At 45.1% G+C, this 20,022-nt stretch overlaps 1 protein-coding gene across 1 annotated transcript; it reads right to left on the reverse strand.

Annotated features, from left to right (window-relative positions):
• Positions 1-4,533: 4,533 nt before the first annotated feature.
• On the reverse strand, positions 4,534-19,478 carry DHX8 (DEAH-box helicase 8). Its single transcript, XM_005439438.3, has 23 exons — positions 19,320-19,478; positions 18,881-18,966; positions 18,212-18,284; positions 17,692-17,777; positions 16,961-17,070; positions 16,553-16,852; positions 16,115-16,259; positions 15,351-15,554; positions 14,775-14,862; positions 14,365-14,462; positions 13,897-14,044; positions 13,567-13,748; positions 12,932-13,126; positions 12,543-12,728; positions 11,826-12,036; positions 11,307-11,488; positions 10,426-10,566; positions 9,952-10,107; positions 9,007-9,144; positions 8,460-8,588; positions 7,195-7,391; positions 6,882-7,061; positions 4,534-6,346 (listed from the first exon to the last, which is right to left on the reverse strand). The coding sequence occupies exons 1-23, from the start codon at positions 19,429-19,431 to the stop codon at positions 6,127-6,129; spliced, it is 3,567 nt and encodes a 1,188-aa protein (XP_005439495.1). The 5' UTR covers positions 19,432-19,478; the 3' UTR covers positions 4,534-6,126.
• Positions 19,479-20,022: the final 544 nt, after the last annotated feature.

Below are 20,022 nucleotides of genomic sequence, written 5' to 3' on the forward strand. Positions count from 1 at the left end.
TCAGGTAGCTGATGAGGTCCCACCAAGCTAAACACCCCCAGTTCTCTCAGCTGCTCCTCACAGGACTTGTGCATCCAGCCCCGTTGCCCATCTCTGGACACGTTCCAGCACCTCAATGTCCTTCTTGTCACAAGGGGCCCAAAACTGACCAGCGTTTGAGGTGCAGCCTGACAGTGCCGAGTACAGGGGGATGGTCAGCACAGAGCCACGCTATTTCTGACACTGTTTCTGATGCAAAGTCTTTAAAGGGTGGCTTGAGTCTGGTTCTAGGTAAACAAAAAAAAAAGAAAGAATAGCTGAAGATACTTTGCACCAGAGAGTCACTGCTTAGCCAGAGCCCCTGGTTAGGAGATTAATAACTGTTCTCTTGGCCATTGTGGAACTATGGACAGGTATCAGGTGAGAAAGCAAAGCAGCAGAAAGGGAGGTATCTCAGGGGAGCTTATTAGCTGAAATAGCTAATGGCACCTGAAGTGCCTCTGACGTTCTTGCTGAGCTGCTGCCTTGTGGCACCTGTTTCCATTTCCCTGAATTAACTTCACGCATGTTCTGGAGGCTCTGCCCTTGCCGTCCTTCCTGCTCTGGTTCTGTGGGGCCGCGATGCGGCGTGTTCCTCGGCGGGGTCCGGCCACGCCGCGTCCACCAAACCGCTTTCCACCTCCTTGAAGATTTCCACCCAATTAAAGAACCCCAAACCAAATGAACCCAACCTCATGAAGGGGAAAGGTTATCGAAGGAAAACAAACGCTATTGAACAGTCCAGCAGATAGGGTGTTTTAAAAGCACTTGCAAGAACGCACATAATGGAGAAATTAGGAGATCGGCCTACTTTTAAGAGCAACAGAGCAAGAGATGAGCGCAGGCAGCCGCGTGGCACCTTGGCGGGGCTCCAGCCTGTCCCACTGCTCCTGCCCAGGGATGCCAAGGCCTCGCCGGCTGTGGACCCCCGGGAGGCTCCGGCTCTGCCTCTGGGATGGCTCCCCAGGGGCTGCTCCCAGCCATGGTGGGGGTCCTGCCAGCTGCAGGGGCTTCTCCCCAGCCTGCCCTGGAGGCACCACCCCGGCCTGGCCCTGTGCGGCAGAGTGGCCTGTGGCCACCCCTGCTCAGCACCGGTGCCTTTAGCCCAGCGTCACCCCTGGTTCAGCGCAGGGCGAGCCCCGGGTGCCTTGCACCCTGCCAGGCACCCTTGTCCCCTCGCAGGCCGGGCGCAGGCGGCCGCAGAACACGGCCCAGCATGGCTGCCACGACCCTGCACACTGGCCCAGCACTGCACGGGGTGCCCTGGCGTACGGTGCCTGCCTGCCTGCCCCGGGGCTGCTTAAACACAGCGAGGACCCCCAGGATCCAACAACACCCAAGATGAGACGCACAGGGAATGGCCTCCAGCCACCTTCCCTCCCAGAGAGCAGGGCTGGGAGCTCGGCTTTCTACATGGCAGCAGCACCCGTGTGCCCTCAGGGCACCCAGCAGCGCCTGCAGCAGCACCCGTGTGCCCTCAGAGCACCCAGCAGCGCCTGCAGCAGCACCCGTGTGCCCTCAGGGCACCCAGCAGCGCCTGCAGCAGCACCCGTGTGCCCTCAGAGCACCCAGCAGCGCCTGCAGCAGCACCCGTGTGCCCTCAGGGCACCCAGCAGCGCCTGCAGCAGCACCCGTGTGCCCTCAGGGCACCCAGCAGCGCCTGCAGCAGCACCCGTGTGCCCTCAGAGCACCCACAAGCGCTTGCAGCAGCACCCGCGTGCCCTCAGGACACTGAGCAGCGCTTGCAGCAGCACCCGTGTGCCCTCAGGACACCGAGCAGCAGCTGCGTCACCCCACAGGTCCTCACCCCTTCGCTGGCTCTGCTCAGCCGAGCGCTCCCTCCTTGACAGCACAGCCTGTGCCCCCAGCACGTGGCTCCCTCGGAGGACAGGCTACTGCAGCCCCTGCGGCTGCTGGTGGCTGGTCTTCTTCCAAACACCTGGAAGCAGAGGTGGCCAGGGAATTCCTGCTGATCCTGCCTCAGAGCCAGGCCGAGAGCTTCATTTCTGTGGAGGTCAAACACAGGTGGAGCCTGGAGGGTGTGGGAGAGAAACACAGCATTCCAATTACTGCAGTAAAAACCAAATCCACCCCAAAGCCATGGGTCCACCTCAACTTTTCAGGGAGCCAGGCTTACACGTAGGGGGATAGGGCAGCGCAGAATCTTTTACAACATGCACGTTTAAATCCTAAATGGACATGGTGGAGATTTAACCAAAGGCAAGAGATGCGTAAGAGTTTAAAAGACTTGTCCCCACACCTCTAATAGATTTTGTTTCCTGAACTTGAAGAAAATCTAACACTGGATTTCCATCAGCAGGCTTTTCAGACCCTGTGGCTGCAGCAGACCTAAATGGTAGAAACTAACATTCACATTCCAAAATAGCCAGGATCTGCTGCTGATCAAGTATGATCCAGTTCACTTCTACCTCCTTGCCTTTTCTCTAGTAAAAGTAATCTAATATTGACCTCAGACAGGAGACTTTTCTACACTAAACAAAAAAAGCACTGCTTTCAGCATCGCTTGCAGAGCAGAGCCATGCTCGGAGAGACCCCCAGGCCTACCAGCCACAAGAACTATAGGATCACAAGAACTATAGGATCATTTTTGATTCAAGGAAACAAACATCTCCAGATCAGCATAGTCCCAGTTCTCCACCTCCAGTGTATGGACAGACCAGCCAGAGGATTTATGTAGGTTAGAGAATATGCACATACAAAACCCATTTGCTAAAATCAGATACTCAGTCACCGTATTCCCAGCTGGCTTGAAAGAACAATACGTTCATAAATGAAAAATTCCATGAAACTGCTAATGGGTCAGTATCACAGCCTTCTGCAATTGTCACACAAATCTCATGAAAATTGCATTACAAAAAAACAAAACCCCCATTGTGTAAGTAGCACATTGCTGTCACACTGGCTCCGGTAACAACCCCATTAATGAGGTTCAGGTAGTTACTATAACAGATGGAACATGTACGGGGCTGGCTGTAAAAATCATATTTATCTTTCTTGCATTAAGGGGAAAAGGCTGGGTTTGGATACGTGAGTGTGCGTGCATGCACACATGAATATGAGTTCTTCTTTCCCTTGTGACAATCAGCCAACACGTGCCAATCAGCCTATGGCTCACGCTGCTGGGGTTGGAGACAAAGGATTGTTTGCTCCATCCATTCGGAACACTTCCTATCTCCCCGAGAGTTCCCCTGCCAGGTGAGGGACACATCAAGCTCTGGGGAATCAGAGCGGGGACAGGAACCAGCACTGCTTGGTCCACGCTACTTCCATGTTCCACGAGCCACAGAGCTATCAAGGAGTAGGGAGGTTCAGACGGCTTGGAACTCCTCAGAGGAACCACACAGCATTTTTACATTGCTCCCTGGTCTTCCAGAAGGAGAAGGGGTGGCAGGGGGGAAGCAGCAAGCTACACCCCATCACCCCCTGACGGCTGGTACCATTTTGCCAGCCTCCTGTGGGAACCGCACTCATATTATTATCCTTCCATTTATTCTTGCTCGGCTATTCTCAGCCCCATTTAGCTACAAGTGAACAGGGGGCAAACTACTGTCAGTTTGGTCTCTGCCAACAGTAACCCCAGGGCTTTGGCAGCCCAAGTTCTCCCCCTTAACCAGCGCTGAAGCCTCTTTTCAACACCTTAACCAAACCCAGGCCTGGCAGAGGGCTGCTCCTTGGCTGCAGGTGCTGCCATTGCTGCCACTAAGGAGGCTGGAGACAGGGCAAGCACACCACCTCCTCCTGGCACGTGCATAAAACCCTCTGCCCCACACCAGCCCCCTCTGCAGCACGAGACCTGCTAAAGGCAAGGTGGCAAAGATTGCAGACACACACACACACACGTACTTCCATTACTCAGGAAAATTTTAACCGTTACACTAAACATAGCGCCTCCAAAAAGACACGTAGCCTCTGCTGGCAGAGTTTTTGCCTTGAGGTAAGAAACTTGTGCTACCACTTCTAGCGCATTCAGGCAGTACAGCTAAAATGAACCATTTGGCTACAATTTATACCGTTTAAAATAAGGCAGCTCGTTTAGATGGAGGCAGGTTGGCAAGTGCTTACAGGAGCACAGGAGAGCTGAAGAACACCTTCCCCCGCAAGGGGCTACAACACCTATACAGTTATCTAAGCACCGCCAGGACAAAGCATCAAGCCTGTGGTTTAATCCTAGGATCAGGCAGCTTATTTTCAGGTTTTTGCCAACTAAAAATCACATAAAGAGTAGAAGACATTAGGATGTTGCACTCAGAAATCTCAGAGCAGCCAAGAGGCTGGTAAAACTTGCTTAAAAAAAAATAATAATGTGTAAGTGGGTCAAGCTTGTAAGCCAGCATTCTTGTTTCACAGGCTAGTTTTAGATGTAGGGTATTCCCAAAGCAAGCAGCTGAGGTCAACATGGAAAAGTTTCTGTAAGGGAATTGAAGCCTATTACTGAAAAAATTACACCAAGGAAAGAAATAACACACACAGAACAGATGACAATTGTTCACTTGTAAAAAAGAAAATCCTCTGTTGATGTATTTCCCCCTACTGTAAAGAGGCTACACTGGAGAAGCAAATACAAAATCAATTTGCAACAGAAATACCTCAAAGGATGTTGTACAACTAGGACTTCCACTGTGTACATTTTCTCTTCTACATCTTTCATTTGACTCTTGAAAGTCAAGTGCAAATTTTCATAGAAAATAGTAACAGATGTACCTGCAGAGCTCATGGAAGGAAAATACGCTTGGAAGAGTATTCAGTAGGACAACCTTCTCTGCCTAATGCCATAATGAAAAAAGCCTCCAAACTTACAAACTTTCTAATTCTATTTAACTTTATGTTAACTATTTAACACCATGGGAAAGCTCAGGGCATTTATACAACATCATAAAACATTATATACAACATTCCTGCCCACCTTTGTACACAAATACAGATTTCTTGTATAGCTACTCCTCAGTGTGAAACATTCTTCAAATTCATGGAGTGTAGAATGACCAGCCAACTTAATTCTACTCTTTCCAACAATAATTTTAGCAAATGTCTCAGCTTTGGGAACAAAATAAAAAATAAAAATTGGGTACCTGCAGCTGTGGAGTCAAATGCGTTTCATCTGTTTGCAACAGAAAAATATAATTTACAGATCGCTTCAGCATGAGCACACACTGGATAGTCAATTTGTTTTTAAACAAGCAACTGTTACACAACATTTTACAGACATTTTAGCTGTAAGAGTATATCCTATTAAAAAAACCAAACCAACAGTTGTGATGTCACCAAACAATCTAAGTGGAAATAAAACACATGACACATTGTCTAGAAAGTCTAAACATCTGTAACCACTTATGTCCACAGACAGAGCCGTGCTACAGAGTGGATGTGGTTAATTACCGTTTGATATACTAGCCCTCAGCACACAGGAGATGGTGATGAAGGATAAGGCTTGCAGTCTGACCTGTGCCGTTGTCCAAGTATAACTGACATTCTAGCCGGGTTTCAAGGGATCCTTCCTTCCTTCGCCCAAAGCTGCAGATGCTAAGTACCTCACCACAGATGGCTTGCATGAAAGACAAATCATTACACTGAACAGGAAAACGCAAAAAATAGGAAAAATGGAGAATAAGCGGCTCCCAAAAAACATCCACTGTCCAAGAGCATAAGAAGAAATAAATCCCTTGCAGCAGGGTAAAGAAACAAACTATTCCAGCATCTATTTGCCTGATCATTAAGAACACAGTTATGGTGGTGGACAACTATTTTTTAATCATTATCTTTTTGCTGTTCTTCAGCTCAGCGCCCAGATCTCCAAGTCTTAAGTTTTGTCTCTTAAAAGAAGAATGACTAAAGAACTGCTCCAAGAACTGTTTCTGAAATGACTCAACACACTGAGAAGACTCAGGGCCACCAGCTGTGGAATCCGAGGGGCAGCCAACACAAGCACACATCGCCCCCGTGTGCTTTTGCTCTGAAAACACTTCTTTTCCGATCATTTTGTAGGTAAGCTTCAACTGACATTCGCCTTTCTTTCAGGACACTTGCAACAGTGGAAAAACTGCAGTCCCACAACTACAAACCCAGTCAGACTCCAGGGGGGAACCAGGCTCATCGCCGCCTGAATGCACGTGATATCCTCCAAGCGTTGGGCTCCTCGTAGCGATTGTACAGGGGCTCCAGCCGCTGCTGCTTTTTCTGTTTGCTCAGCTTGGTTGGATCAGAAACCTTGAAGAAAGCTGGTGCAAATTCCACCAGCCAGCGAGGATCGATAGTCGTCACTTCACGCATATATTCCTTGGTGGTCAGCACCAGTTCATGATACACCACCCTGTAAAAAGGGAGAGCAACTTTGGAAATCACTTTTTCCAAACAAGAAGAGACAAGACAAAGGCTGGAGTATCTAAGCTTGCCCCTTTATTTCAGTTTCACCCTCCTTCAGTAGAAGGCTCCTTACAAGCTACAACACAGGCTCCAAAAGAACCATCCAGAAGAACTATCTTCTTTTTCCCCCTCCTACTTCACGACTACTCTTCAGCGTAGAACTACTTCAATCCATTTAAAACAATTCTCTCCTCCCTCACCCTCCAACACTCTGTGTTTTAAACTCACTTCCACAACACAGAAACACAAAGCTGTGGGCTGCCAGCCTGGCCCTGGCTCACAAAACAATTCTCACCTCTGCGCAGGCACTGATTTTAGCAGCAGAAAGAGCCAAAAGCTCTTGAAATTTTCTCAGTCTTCTCACTGCTGAGAAATCAGCAGCCTATACTTCCATCTGTACTCCACAAATAGCGCACACCACAACCTTTTCAGTTTTGAAGTCTGAACCGAAAGAGAAAATTACGTGATACTGCCTTTCTTACCATTCTGGCTGCCTGTTGAAGAGAGCACTGGATGGGTGGATATAGACAACTTGTTGATCAATGAGTGTCCGATAACCCTCCTGGGGATCCTTCTTTGCTGCATTTCGGAAGAAGCCACTACAGATGGCCTTCTGGACTCGAACCGTTGCCTTCCCACAGGATACCACATCCAGCTTGTGCCTGTCAGAGAAGAATTAAAGAGAAAAAAAAATTTAAGAGTTCTCCAGTTTTGGGTGCAGTGACCAACATCAGATTGTTCAGCTACTACACTGTAAGAACACTAAGAAAACCAATTCCTTCTTGGCATGCTCACCTGTCCATAATGCCCAACATCTGCTTGCGGATGTCCTGTGCCCTGCGTAAGGATCGGGCCTGGATAAAATTTTCATAGCACCAGGGGTTTGAAAACTTATTATTCTTCCAGGAATTGTACACAGCCAGCAGAGTGAGGTGGTCACCTTCTGTTTGATGGAACTTGGCTTTCTTTTGATCAGCAAGTGCTTGTTTATCCTAACACATAAAATATGTATCAATCAGGTATCATATCACATCATAGAGACAATCCTCGTGCAACATGAAGGACAGTTTTACCACAACTTCTTAAGTCTCTCAAGAACCATGATATAAGTGGGAAAACAACATAAAATTTTGAGTGGTGAGTGACTAAGGACCAAGTAACGAGAATCTAAAGGTTACTGGGATTGCTCTCACTAAGCCAAAACTACACCTGTATGAAAGGAAAGCCTAGACCCATCCTGCCAAAGAGACCTCATGTAGACTCTCCTAAAGACTCTCCCACGGGTGACAAGAACTTCACCAGACATGATGAAAAACTGTTTTTGTCTGGTTGGGTTTTTTCCTGATACTTTTTATTCAATTTCAGTCCCTATTTTCAAAAGGACGCTTCAAAGTAAATGGCTCATTTACGCTGTACGAAGCATATGCATGCATTGAACTACCTAGTTTTTTATTCCTCTAGAAGAACCTCAATTACACATCAATCAAGGTGCCGAAGCTTTGACCCTGCTGGCCTACCCACCTCTCCCCACTTCTCCGATCTGAAGATAAAACATTAATCAAACACTGTGGCTACACAGATCAGAACTGAAGTTAACAGGCTGCACTGCAGCAGGCCAACATAACAAAGAAAAAACAGATTCAAGAGGAGGCTGCTGTTGAGGAATCCTACCACAGCATAGTCTGCTGCTTGCTGACTTAAAAGAAATCAGCACAGCATAGGATTGCCATGAAAAAAATACCTTCTGCGTATCTGAAAATGACAAAGGCGTTCTGAACAACAGAGCCGGGACTGACTTGGTTTAGGGTTGTATGTGTTTACTGGGAAATGCAAAAGAGAATATGAGACTTCTAACTTCCATCTTCCCATCTGCAAAGAAAGCACCAACGTACACACCTACAGGGTACTTAACCAAAAAGTACAACAGAAATGTGACGTATGAGCAGTAAAACCGAGCTACAGGTTTATTTTGGCAAATAGGCTCACTCTCTAACACCCGAGGCAGGCACACAAAAAGCACCCAAACTGTAACACTGCTGCTTCTTGGCTGCATTCCTTACCTTTGGCCTGTAGAACACATTCTGTACAGAGAGCATGGAGACTATTGTTAACATTTCCTCGCTGCATCCCAGATGTACCGACATGATCAACATCTTACACAACATAGGCTCCAAGGGAAATTCTGCCATCTGCAAGAAAGGTGTTTCAGGGTACCCTGCAACATCTTGGGAAAATCTCGAGTTTTTTCTCAAGGCATTGCTCTTTCTTCATGCTTCCCTTCTTAAGTGGCGTGATTTACACCCAGAGTAACTTTACTCAACATGAAGCAAATTATTTATCCATATTCACTATCACAAGAATATCCCGACACTTCGAAATTTTTAAACATTAATAAAAGCAACCTTATGAATGAGGAGAAATATTAGCAGCTCCTTAAAAAGCAGAAGGTACATAACTATGGTAAGCAAAAAGTTACCAATAAAGCATAAGAGAATAATAGGAAAAGGAAACTAACAGTGCCAGGCAAGTCCTTAGACACGTACTCTCATGTCACCCCCTAAATATTTGCAACCCAGCCCATGCTAAGAAGTATTCTATTTTGCCTACCCTGCGCCCAAGTCGAGTGAGCAGTCCCTCATCATCCAGAGCTCCCAGAGTGTACAGCTGCTCCATGGCAGTTATCAGCGTTTCCATCGGGGGAGCATCCATGAAGTCAAAGGAGAGCAAATCATTGATGCCCATAGCCTAAACAGAGGGAGGGGAAAAAACTCAAAACACTGAGAAGGAAGACACCAAACTCCAGCCAGAGACACGTAACCCTCAAACAATGAGGCACTACAGAACCTTAAGCAACGCTAGCCTCAGGTCCTTATCCTGACTGTAACGGCAGTCACAAACACATGGCTGTATTTCTACACTTGAGATAATCTGCATTGGCTTTCACCCCCCATCCAGTTTGCTGGTCTCTTTGGTACCGGTTCCATACACCTCCCAGGCAAGATGATTCAATTGAGGAGACACACAGGCTAAACGCTGGTTTTGCGGACTTCCTGCCTTGTAAACCAGTGTGGCTTGACAGCTCCAATGCACACTAAATACATCTCCACCCTTCCCCTTGTTCCCAGAAAGGGGGAAAGGCAACAGCTTCCCCAGCTGCTATGTACTGGGTTAGATCCAGTCTGCGGACTCCCAGAGGGGTGGTACACATTTGGAATATGTGTAAGTTTGGAGATCAAAAATCACTTTAAAAAAGCATCTTATCGGTTAACAACATAAGATTCCTGTTCCTCAGACCTCCTGCAGCTAACTGTTCTGTGCAGCTGAGGCCAGTCATTTAGGTGGACATTCAACATTACAACCCTCAATAGCAAAACGGAGGAGCAAGCTCAGTGCCTGAGAATTGGATTTGATGTAGTCTCCCCTCCAAAATACCTCCGTTGACTAGAAGGATCTGAAACTACCAAGCACTTCACGAAGCTCATAAAGGCACAGACTCATCTACTGAAATGCTTATGATCGTGTTGGCTTGTTACAAGTTGCTGAAATACCCACCTTCAGGGAAAGCACCGTACTGGCCAAATTTGTTCTCTGGATTTCAGGCACATTGGTGGTTAGCATTTCATCTCGATAAGCACGCTCTGTGTATAGCCTATAGCATTTTCCTGGGCCTGTTCTTCCAGCCCTTCCTGCTCGCTGCTTTGCTTGAGCCTAAAGGTTACAAGACATCTCAGTGAACAGGTCCGAACAGGCACAGGTGAAAACAAGTAAAATAAAATCATTATTCACAAGTTTTTTCCTATTATTAGAAAGAGATTTTCAATACAACACAGGAAAGTATGTATTCTTTAGGCACAGCCTCAAGGCCTCTCCGAAAGTTATCAGAAATGTGGTTTCATTATTGTCTTCGCTTTACTTCCATGTGCTTGAATGCCACATCATCAAGATACACATTACTAGTGGGGGGGTGGGGGAAGTAAAAAATAAAAAAATAAAAAATAAAAAGAGAGTCAAACACAGAACGCCTACCTGTGAAATCGGTGTAACAACCAGCTGGTCAATCCCAGTCTTGGAGTTATAAACTTTCTGCTTCACAAAGCCAGGATCAACTACATAATATATTCCATCAATAGTCAAAGATGTTTCAGCAATGTTAGTGGCGATGACAACCTGCAAACAACAGTTTGGTTCAGCACCAGTTCTGTGTCTGGTTGCCAAGCCAACCATGTTCCTCAACTTAATCCACTCTACCTGATGCAAGCAGTTTGTTATAAATGCAACTACTATCACTTAAAAGATAAACTGTTCACAGAGGAACAGAAAGAAGAGTTACCTACTGTCAAAGATGGACAGGTTTTAAGTATCTGCATTTGGTTTAGATTTGGGCAATACGGGAGAAAAGCATGATAAAATCTGTAATTAAAAGCAAGTGAAAGATCACTGTAAGTTCGTAAGCAGACTGCACTGACGTCAGGGGGAATTCCTGCCTACCACTCAAACACAGTGCGTATTTGGAGAAGCATCTTCCAGAAAACTATCTCAAGATATTCACTAGCTGTTTGGTAGGAAATTTACATCCATCCAACAGGAACTGCATTTAGATCTCATTAAAGTTAATATCCTTGAAAGGCAGCATTAAAAAACACGTCGAGCACATTCCACACAGGTCTGCTAAACCATATGTTTTCATATACATTTTCAACGGCTTAGGTAACACGTACAGGCATGTATGCAACCAAAAACATGATCTACGCTACGTATGACACCTTTTCTCCAAAATTACACCATTTTGTCTGAAGCGGTAACTAACAGAATCAGAAATGCTAAAAAAAAAGTATGATTAGCAGCATAATACACCTCATCATTATAATATATCAGCAGAAGATGAAGCCACACTTAGCTGAAATTACCTTTCTGCTTCCTGGTGGGGCTGGGTCAAAGATCCTGGTTTGCATTTCACTGGGTAGAGCTGAATATACTGGTAGGATAATTAACTCTGGCACATCAGGTCCTAGAGATTTCATCCTCTCATAGAGGATTTCACAGGCAGTGTCAATCTCTTCCTGACCAGTCAGAAACACCAAAATGTCACCTACACAGGAAAGAAATGAAAACACCCACAGAATCAATTCTGTTCTGTGCAGCTCCTGCATGGCCACATTTCGATCCCTCACCTTTTCCATTTAAAGCAGAGGATCCCCAAGTCTTGCTGGCCCCTGGGCAGCAACTCTTAGCCAGAAGCAATGTACTTCTGTCTCTCACTCAACTTTTTCAACATTTTATTTACTGTATTTGCAAACAGTAGATGGTCGTGCCAAGAGCATTTTGCCCACATTACTAATACATGATCCGTGACTTACAGAATGACCTTGCTCATAGGTATTAAGAGTCCTTGAATCACCAATAACTCTACACCATTCTCCGCTCACCTGGTGGCTCTGTTAAGTGGATCTGCATTACTGTGATCAGACTGGCATCCAAATAATCTGTCTCTGGCTCTTTTGTGTACAGTATTTCTACTGGGTATGTTCTGCCAGGAATTGTGAAAATCGGTGCTTCGTAGAAATACTGAGAGAATTTCACAGCATCCAGCGTCGCTGACGTCACTATCAGCTTCATATCCTGCCGTTTCTGCACCGTCTATAGCAGGATAGAAAGTTCTCAGGTCATTTATTGCCTTCGGGACTATTAACATACACCACTTGACTTAAGTCAGAGAAATACGACCAGGAGTATCAGGCATTTTAATGCCTGAGTAGACAGCAACTCATTCCAGCCTCAGAATTTCAAAAAATTGACTGCTAAGGTTGCATTTCAAACCTTTCTTAGCAGCACCTATTAGGGAAAGCCTTTGTCAGAGAGGGAAGAGCAAAGCAAGAACACTCCTCTACTCATCCACCATTATGAGCATCGTGGATTGCCAATTCTCATTGTTTCTGCTGAATTTTACCTGCTTTGTCTTCACACAAAAGCTCATCTTATGAAAATTTGGACTACAAACCCTTACGAGCATTTGCTTTGCTTCAGAAAAGGCTCAGAGCACGTGAATGAACTTGACTTGTGTGACCTTGCCTTTCCCTGTGTGCTCCTACCCACACACAGCATACAGAGGACACTGAAGCAATAAAAATCAGATGTGACATTACCTTCTTCAGCAGTCCGAAGAGCACATCGGTGTGTATGGTCCTCTCATGGGCTTCATCCAGCATGATAATGGCATACTGGGTCAGATCAGGATCTATCAAGCACTCCCTCAGTAACATACCATCCGTCATGTATTTGATCACAGTTTCAGGGCTGGTGCAGTCTTCAAAGCGAATGGTGTAGCCAACCTAGAAAGAAGAGTTGCACAGAAACTGAAGCTACAGATTTAAGTTATTGGCACTGTTAATTCCCAGTTTTATTATTCTGCGAGCTCATTTCACAGCCTGCAAGGGAACAGACACATGAACACACAAGCAAACTAGCTCCAGTACTGATTTTTCCCATTTTTACTCATGCTTATTTTGGCATGTCCTTCAGCATGGAAATTCACCTCCTGTCCCAAGCAGCATCCGAATTCCTCCGACACCCTCTTCGCAACAGACATTGCAGCCACTCTGCGAGGCTGAGTACATCCAATCTTTCCTCTTGATGTATACCCTGCCTCAGCCAGGTATTGGGTAATCTGTGTTGTTTTCCCAGATCCCGTCTCTCCAATAACGATCAGAATCTGGTTGTCATGCACAGCCTAGAAAAGATCGTAATAGAAACACTTGTCAAAATAAATAAAAAAAAAACAACCAAAAAACACCAAAAGAACCCAAGAAAGCAAACAAAATCAACATAGCGTATCTAGGACTAGACTGAGCACCTATTGCTCTTGCTCCAGCTGACCAAACCAAAAATCATACAAGTGTTCTTACTGATCAAGTCAGCAAACTGCTTAACCATTTATCTGGCTCATCGCTTGCCGACACAATCCTGGCTTCAATTTTGACTTATATCAACAAATATCTGGAGCTTTAATGAAGTATACAGCTATATATGATCCTTTAAAATAATTATTCCAAACTACAGCTCTGCACTTAAAATTATCAACTGGCTATGCACCTGTCAATAAGCTGAACCAAGAATACTTACTTTAAACTATTGCTTGCTCAAACAAGAATGCCATTTCAAGAGTCTTACTTGTATCAGCTGCTCCTTCAGTCTGAAGATTGGGAGACTCTCTCTCTGCTCAATGATGGAAAGCTGCGTCTTCTTACCATAAGAAGCTTTGTTGCCACCAAATGCATGTTTCTTCCATTCTGGGATATCATTGGGCATCATCCCAATACCTCGCATGTTTGCAGCTATTTGTCTTCCATCCACTAGGAAAGAAACAATTTCACCACTGCATGTAGTTTCACACAGCACAGACCCTGATGATCCTGCTCCTACTGTTCCAATACGCATGCTTTCTATATTTGTGTGTTTAAGTATTTTTTTAAGTTCCTACTGAGATGTGTTCAGACATACCATCAGGGAGAGGATCCACCCAGTGTGTGTTGAGTCCCATGGGGATAGAATCCATCTCTGCTTCTCTCTGGGCTTGTTTAAGTTCTCGTCTCTCTTTAGCTAAAGCACTCTGCATCATTGCAGCCTGGGACAAGGAACCGTCTGGATTCTGGAAAGTAAGTAAAAAGATTTCAAGCGGTCCCAGTCCTCCAGTAAGAAAAAGCAGAACAGAGAAAGTATGTTCTAACACACTTATGTGACACGAAATGTGCATTAGCCTGCAGCAGCAACCAGTTTTATTATTCCACTTACTATTCTACAGTTAAGGAAGAATCCAGCCTGGTAAGTAAAGAAAGGACCTTCAGTTCAGTGGTAATGTTTTTCAGGGCTCCCAGGTGGAAATGTCCAGGTGGAAAACTGGTTATTAAATTCCACGATATTTATTTAATTAAATCAACCATATTGGTTTTAGTCCTGGAAATCTCTTACCTTTACTATTTTGATGGGACTCATATCCATGCTCTGTTTAGTATGACCTCGAAGGAATGGTGGCTCTTCTTCAACCAACTCAATCTCAAGGTCCTCATCTAAAATCCACAAGTGACAATTTTTATAGAAAAGCTAAAGATCTTTCAAGTACACAAAAGTACCTCTTCAAACAGTGCTTGACAAAGTGCTTAGTTTTAAAAGTGAAAACACCACAAATAAAAAGAATGCACAGACAGGGCACATCCAAACGTCACTAACAATAAGGCTAGAGCAACCCTAGCTCCAAATGTTTACGAGAGCAAATTGTGAGATGCTTCACATCCTCTTGTATCATCATCTCTTTCTGAATCAAAACACAATCCGAAACACAAGGAATTTACAACAACAAGAAGACTACTTGGAAATCCTACCTTCTTCATCATCAACTTTAGGAAGAATCCCAGTCTCCTCATCAAAGTCAGGAAACTCTTCCTTGGAAAGCACATTAGCTGCAATCATCTGGGAAGAGAATGTATACAACATGAATTTGCTCCCATAAATGAACATAACTCATACCTACAAGGTCTGGCTATTGCCAGACCTGTAAAACAGGAACAAAGAAATGTTGTGATTTCAGGAAAAGGAAAATACATTCTAGCACCTCTCCCCATGTCATCCAGTCTCTGAGCAAATAGTCCTTTTGTTATTCTAAATACCATGAGTATGAGACAGCTGGCTTCGGCATAGCAGGGCTGCACCGATAACCAAATACCACCCAAGTGTCACCGGAGTTATTCCCCAGGTCACAGCGATCTCTGGAAGTTACCTGGCCCAACTCAAAGCAGAGCTAACTTTACAGTTAGAACTAGCTAAAGTCCCAAATCATAAGAAGGTGGCAATTTAGAGGTGAGGAGTAAGTTAGACGAACAGCAATGGAGCTGTATTCTAGTTCACGAAACCCGCTAGCAACTTTTCTGACACCCTATTTCCCTCAGTACAAAACACACCTGCTTTATTTCCCATTTCTCTGGGTCTGAAATTCGGGTGAGGCGTTTCCGTTCAAGGCTATCGTCCTCCACCTCCGGGGCGTTCACCAGCGACAGGTGACTGGGTCTGTCCGGGTTTCTCATAGAAGTTTCTTCATTGCTCTCTCCAACCAGGTTTCTCCTCCGGTTTGGGTTCAAATCTTCCCCAGTGTCTTGATCAACATCCTACATTACGAGTGATTAATTAATCAGTTCTATCTACATTGCACTTCCCTTTATCTATTAACTCTAACACAGGAGAAAAAGCAGAGTACACTTCTCAGAGAAACTACTGCCGACAACAGCCCATATACAGAAAATGCTGGTTTGCGTGCTTTTTTTTAAATTTTTTTTCAGCTGGTACTGTGAAGTAAGTATACCCCAAGGCCTGGAACACTCTACTCTGCCTTGGCAATAGCAGTGATTTAGTGTAAAATGAAATACTTCCCTGAGACTGAAACAGGAAGACAAACATAGCAACAGCTTGAGGTTTGCCTTGTCACTTAGCTAACATGCCAAGTGGAAACATTCTTAGGAACACTACATCAAAAACAAGAACCTACAGAAAATGAGTAAACAGTAATAAGCCACTTAAATACAGAACAGTAACTCAATTTGTTTAACTCCCACTTGGATGGTTATGTATTAGTTTTCAACAGACAGATAAAAAAATAGCAAAAGAGGTAATCTTTAAGAAGTTTGGCACCATGCATTCTATTATAAGCACTATAGAAAGTCTTCCATACCTTCATGCTCAGGCTTGTTTTGGAGCCAGTAAAGGATAACACTTTGACTTTTACTCTTTGTCCTTTGCTCACAACATCAGCAACATTGGCAACCCGTCCTTCTCTTCGAAGCTCTGAGATGTGGACCAAGCCCTCCCAACGCTTCCTGCAGGTGAAACAAACAGAGGGGTATGAGACGTGCATTATTACTCCGACAGCTCCTCCGATCATTCAGAGTCTGAATTCAAATGTTTTGTTGTCCACCAATTGTGTGAGTTCGTAAACTGGTTTTTATAGGAACATTCTCTGCTGTCGAATTTATTTTGCTGAAAGAGACCCTCATTTTGGCATCAAAGCCAAGCATCCCTTATTGTAGGCTCACAACCTCTTTAAGATACTAGCAGAAAAGAGAAAATCGGAAGGAATAGTAGCAGATTCATTGTGCACATCAGAAGGTACCTTAGTCCTTCCAGCTGCACAAAGCATCCAAATTGCATTATACTCGTGACTTTGCCATTGTAGATGTCTCCAATGGAAGGCTCCTCAGGTGGCGGACGGTCTATGTGCTTGTCTCTCCATCTCTCATTGCTTTTCTCATTGTACTTCTCTCGGTCCTTACGGTCCCTACTGGGACTCCGACTTCTGCTCCTTGACCGGTATCTGGATTTTCCCCTGTTCCTATCCCGAGACCTAGAGCGAGATCTGTGCCTTCGTTTCCTGTCCCTGCTACGACTTCGGCTCCTCCTCCTTTTCTTTGCCCTAAGAAACAAACATTACACATCTGCAGTGAAATTCCACGTACGAACAGAGCGAGCAGGCAATGCAAACGGCCAATACTCATCCCGCAAAGACATACTAGCAACCTACCGGTGGTCACTGCTCCTCTGCTTGGCCTGCCTGTCCACACTAGGCATCAGAGCTTCAAGCTCTTTAAGCGCGTCAGCTGCCACTTTCACATCATCTTCATCCAGCATATTCTGCAAGAACAGAGAACCATTCTGTAGGGCGGCTGATAAAAAGTCTGCAACAGAGAATTAATCCCCAGGAAAGCCAACCACATGCATATCTATTTAGAAGGAATGTAAAATAAAGAAAGATCAGACACATTGTGTGATGGTGGGGGGGCAGTAATAAAGCTATCGCCCTATTTTGGCACAATATTGAGACAATTCTGCTTTTATACAAAAGAGAGCTTAATCTCAACACTTCAAGTTATTACAGAAATATAAAACGCCAGTCCCTTGTAGCATCTATATGTTCAAAATATTTATCTAGTTTGTAATCCATCGTTACTTTGAACATTACATAAGGAAGACCAGGCTACACATTTCATGTCACAAGAGCCTCATCTTCCAGGTATTCTGCAAAACAGTATGAACGTGGCAACTGCTGTAACGGCTGTTCTGGGTAACTGTATACAATAACACCGGCCTGTGCCTCTTTTGGATTTCACTTCTCATAGTCCCGCTTTTATGCATGCATTAGTGTGACACACTCGCATTAACATGAAAAAACCCTTGAAAATAAGAGCGGAAAAAAAAGTTAAAATAATTACGTTTTCACATACTCACAAAATAAAACTGAAATTATGACCTTACCCTAACGTTGGGATTGTCTGGCCTACAAAGGGCTGGAAACAATTCCTTCAACTTTTCCTTCTCTGATTTGGGTTTGACAACTGTCTCTGATTTTGAGATGAAAAACAAAAAAAAAAACAAACTTAGAAGAACAAGAATTATTTGCTCTTGATTTTTCTGTAACTGAATATAAAGTTTAACTTCCACCTGAATGCAAAGGTTGATAGACACGATACAGAGATCCATTTCAAAAATTACAGTGTTACCTTCCTACAAAATAAATTCCGATTAGTCAATCTGTGAAATACAGAAATACTCTGAATAGCGTACTCAGTATGTTTTGAGTGCCTAAACAGCTTTGCTAATCTACCACTAACAACAGAGAGACTCTGACTGCAATGATAAGATAAAAGGTCTTGCCTTACAGGACTAGAGCAATAAATTACGTTAACCTCACCAAACAGGGCCAAAACCTACAAAAGACTGAAGAGTTTCGTTTTCCTTTTTACACTGAACCGTTAAGAGACAAGATTACGCCTACCTTTGCTAGTAGATGGTTTTGGTGGAGGCCGCATTGTCTGTATGAGGCGCAGCAAATTACTGATAAGAGAATCCTGAAAAATTTAATAAAATACTTCAATCTAAGAAATGACCTGAACGCTATTTTTCATTATTAGAAGGCACAAGTGAGGGTTTATTAGCAGGACAAGAAGCTCAATTCTGAAGATGCAGGTTCATTTTTAGAAAGTAACACTGGATTTCATGTACATCCTAAAAAGAGGTAAGTTGAATCGGAGATGATTATGATAATTCCATGTAAATGACTTTTATACTTATCACCTTTAACCACCTATTTAATCCAACTATAGTTATTTCCGAGAAACTCATGATCACAGCATCCAAGTATCATTAAAAGACTTACAACAACATTTGCCTTTGTGAAAAATTGTTTCTTCTGTATTTTATACACTCAACAAGAAAATAAGCAGTTCCAAGTTCTCAGAAGGATGCTTTACAAAGATTACAAAAGTTTAAAAAAAAGGAGAGGGAGGAGGCTTTGCTTGATGAGATGGGCATATTCAAAAGCTAATTAGTGTACAGCTTTCCAGCTGAAGAAGACCAATAATCACTCCTCACACTTAAAACAAAAAAGTCTACAAAACATACAAGGACAAGAACAACACATAAATAACACTCAGATCTCACTTACGGTGAACTCAGCACCATTCTTTTGAAGAACTGCTTTAAACGTGTCAAACGTAGTGTTTTTCTCAGCAAGACTTATCACAAACTCGGCTGTGAAGAAACAGCAGAAAGGAAATTAGAACAAATAATTAAAAGGCTGTGTAAGTACTTGGTGTTTGGGTCAAGGCTGCCACAACGGCAGGGCCCAGGGCAGCCCACCGCGCTCGGACAAGCCCCAGTGCTGCTCGCAGCAGCAGCGGCCGCCTCCCGAGGCCTCTCGCAGGAGCCCAGAGCGAAGCGCGTTTTTAAGAAAAATCACGGCGGTTTCCTCACTTCGAAAAGCCGCTTGACAAGACTCGTCCTGGTCGCCAGAAACGGCTACGCCCGCCCTTCCCCCCGCCGGGCCAGGCCCGCGCCGCGGCAGAGACCGGCCAGCCATGCCCCGGCAGCCCTGCCGCGCTCACCCAGGTCCTTGTCGTTGATGCCCAGGTGGTTGTCCAGCTCCGTGCAGACCTTGGAGACCAGCGACAAGTACTCGAGCTTCGCGAGCTCCTCCATGGCCGCCAGGTCCGCCATGATCCCTCCCGCCACCGCGCACGCGCCGCGCCACTTCCGGATCCGGGGCGCGACCGCCCCGGCCGGCGACGCGGGCGCTGACCATAGAGAGGGCGGAGGGTGCCAGAGCGACTCGTGCCTGGGGCCACTCTGTGACACCGGCTTTGTGACCGGCGGGGGCGGAGCGGTAGCGCCGGAAACCCTCGCACAGGGCACAGCCCCGCGGAATTAAACTTTATAACTCAGGGTAGGTTATAAAGCAGTGCGTTTCATTCACCGGCGGGCATCAGGGTGGATAATTCCAAAAGCACCGGCTGCCCCACTTCTTTGTGCACGTGCGATTTAAAGTTTACATTCATACATATTCCATCGATGCCCGAGAATAGGTTGGGTTAGGGTAATTAGTCTACCAAGAAGTCATTAACAGAAGTTTCTTCCCATTTGCGCTTGCACACTCTCTCCTGGTGCGGATCGTGGGGGTCGCCGAGGATGAAGGCTTAGGAGTCTCCCTCTTGTCACCTTCCCTCTTCGTGCAGACTCAGTCGTGTCCCCAGTTCCTTCCCAACCAAAACCCAGGACAGACCCAGTTTTCCTGGCTCAGGGCACAGACGT

Source organism: Falco cherrug, chromosome 20, assembly GCF_023634085.1.
Source record: "Falco cherrug isolate bFalChe1 chromosome 20, bFalChe1.pri, whole genome shotgun sequence".
In the NCBI taxonomy this organism is placed as follows: domain Eukaryota; kingdom Metazoa; phylum Chordata; class Aves; order Falconiformes; family Falconidae; genus Falco; species Falco cherrug.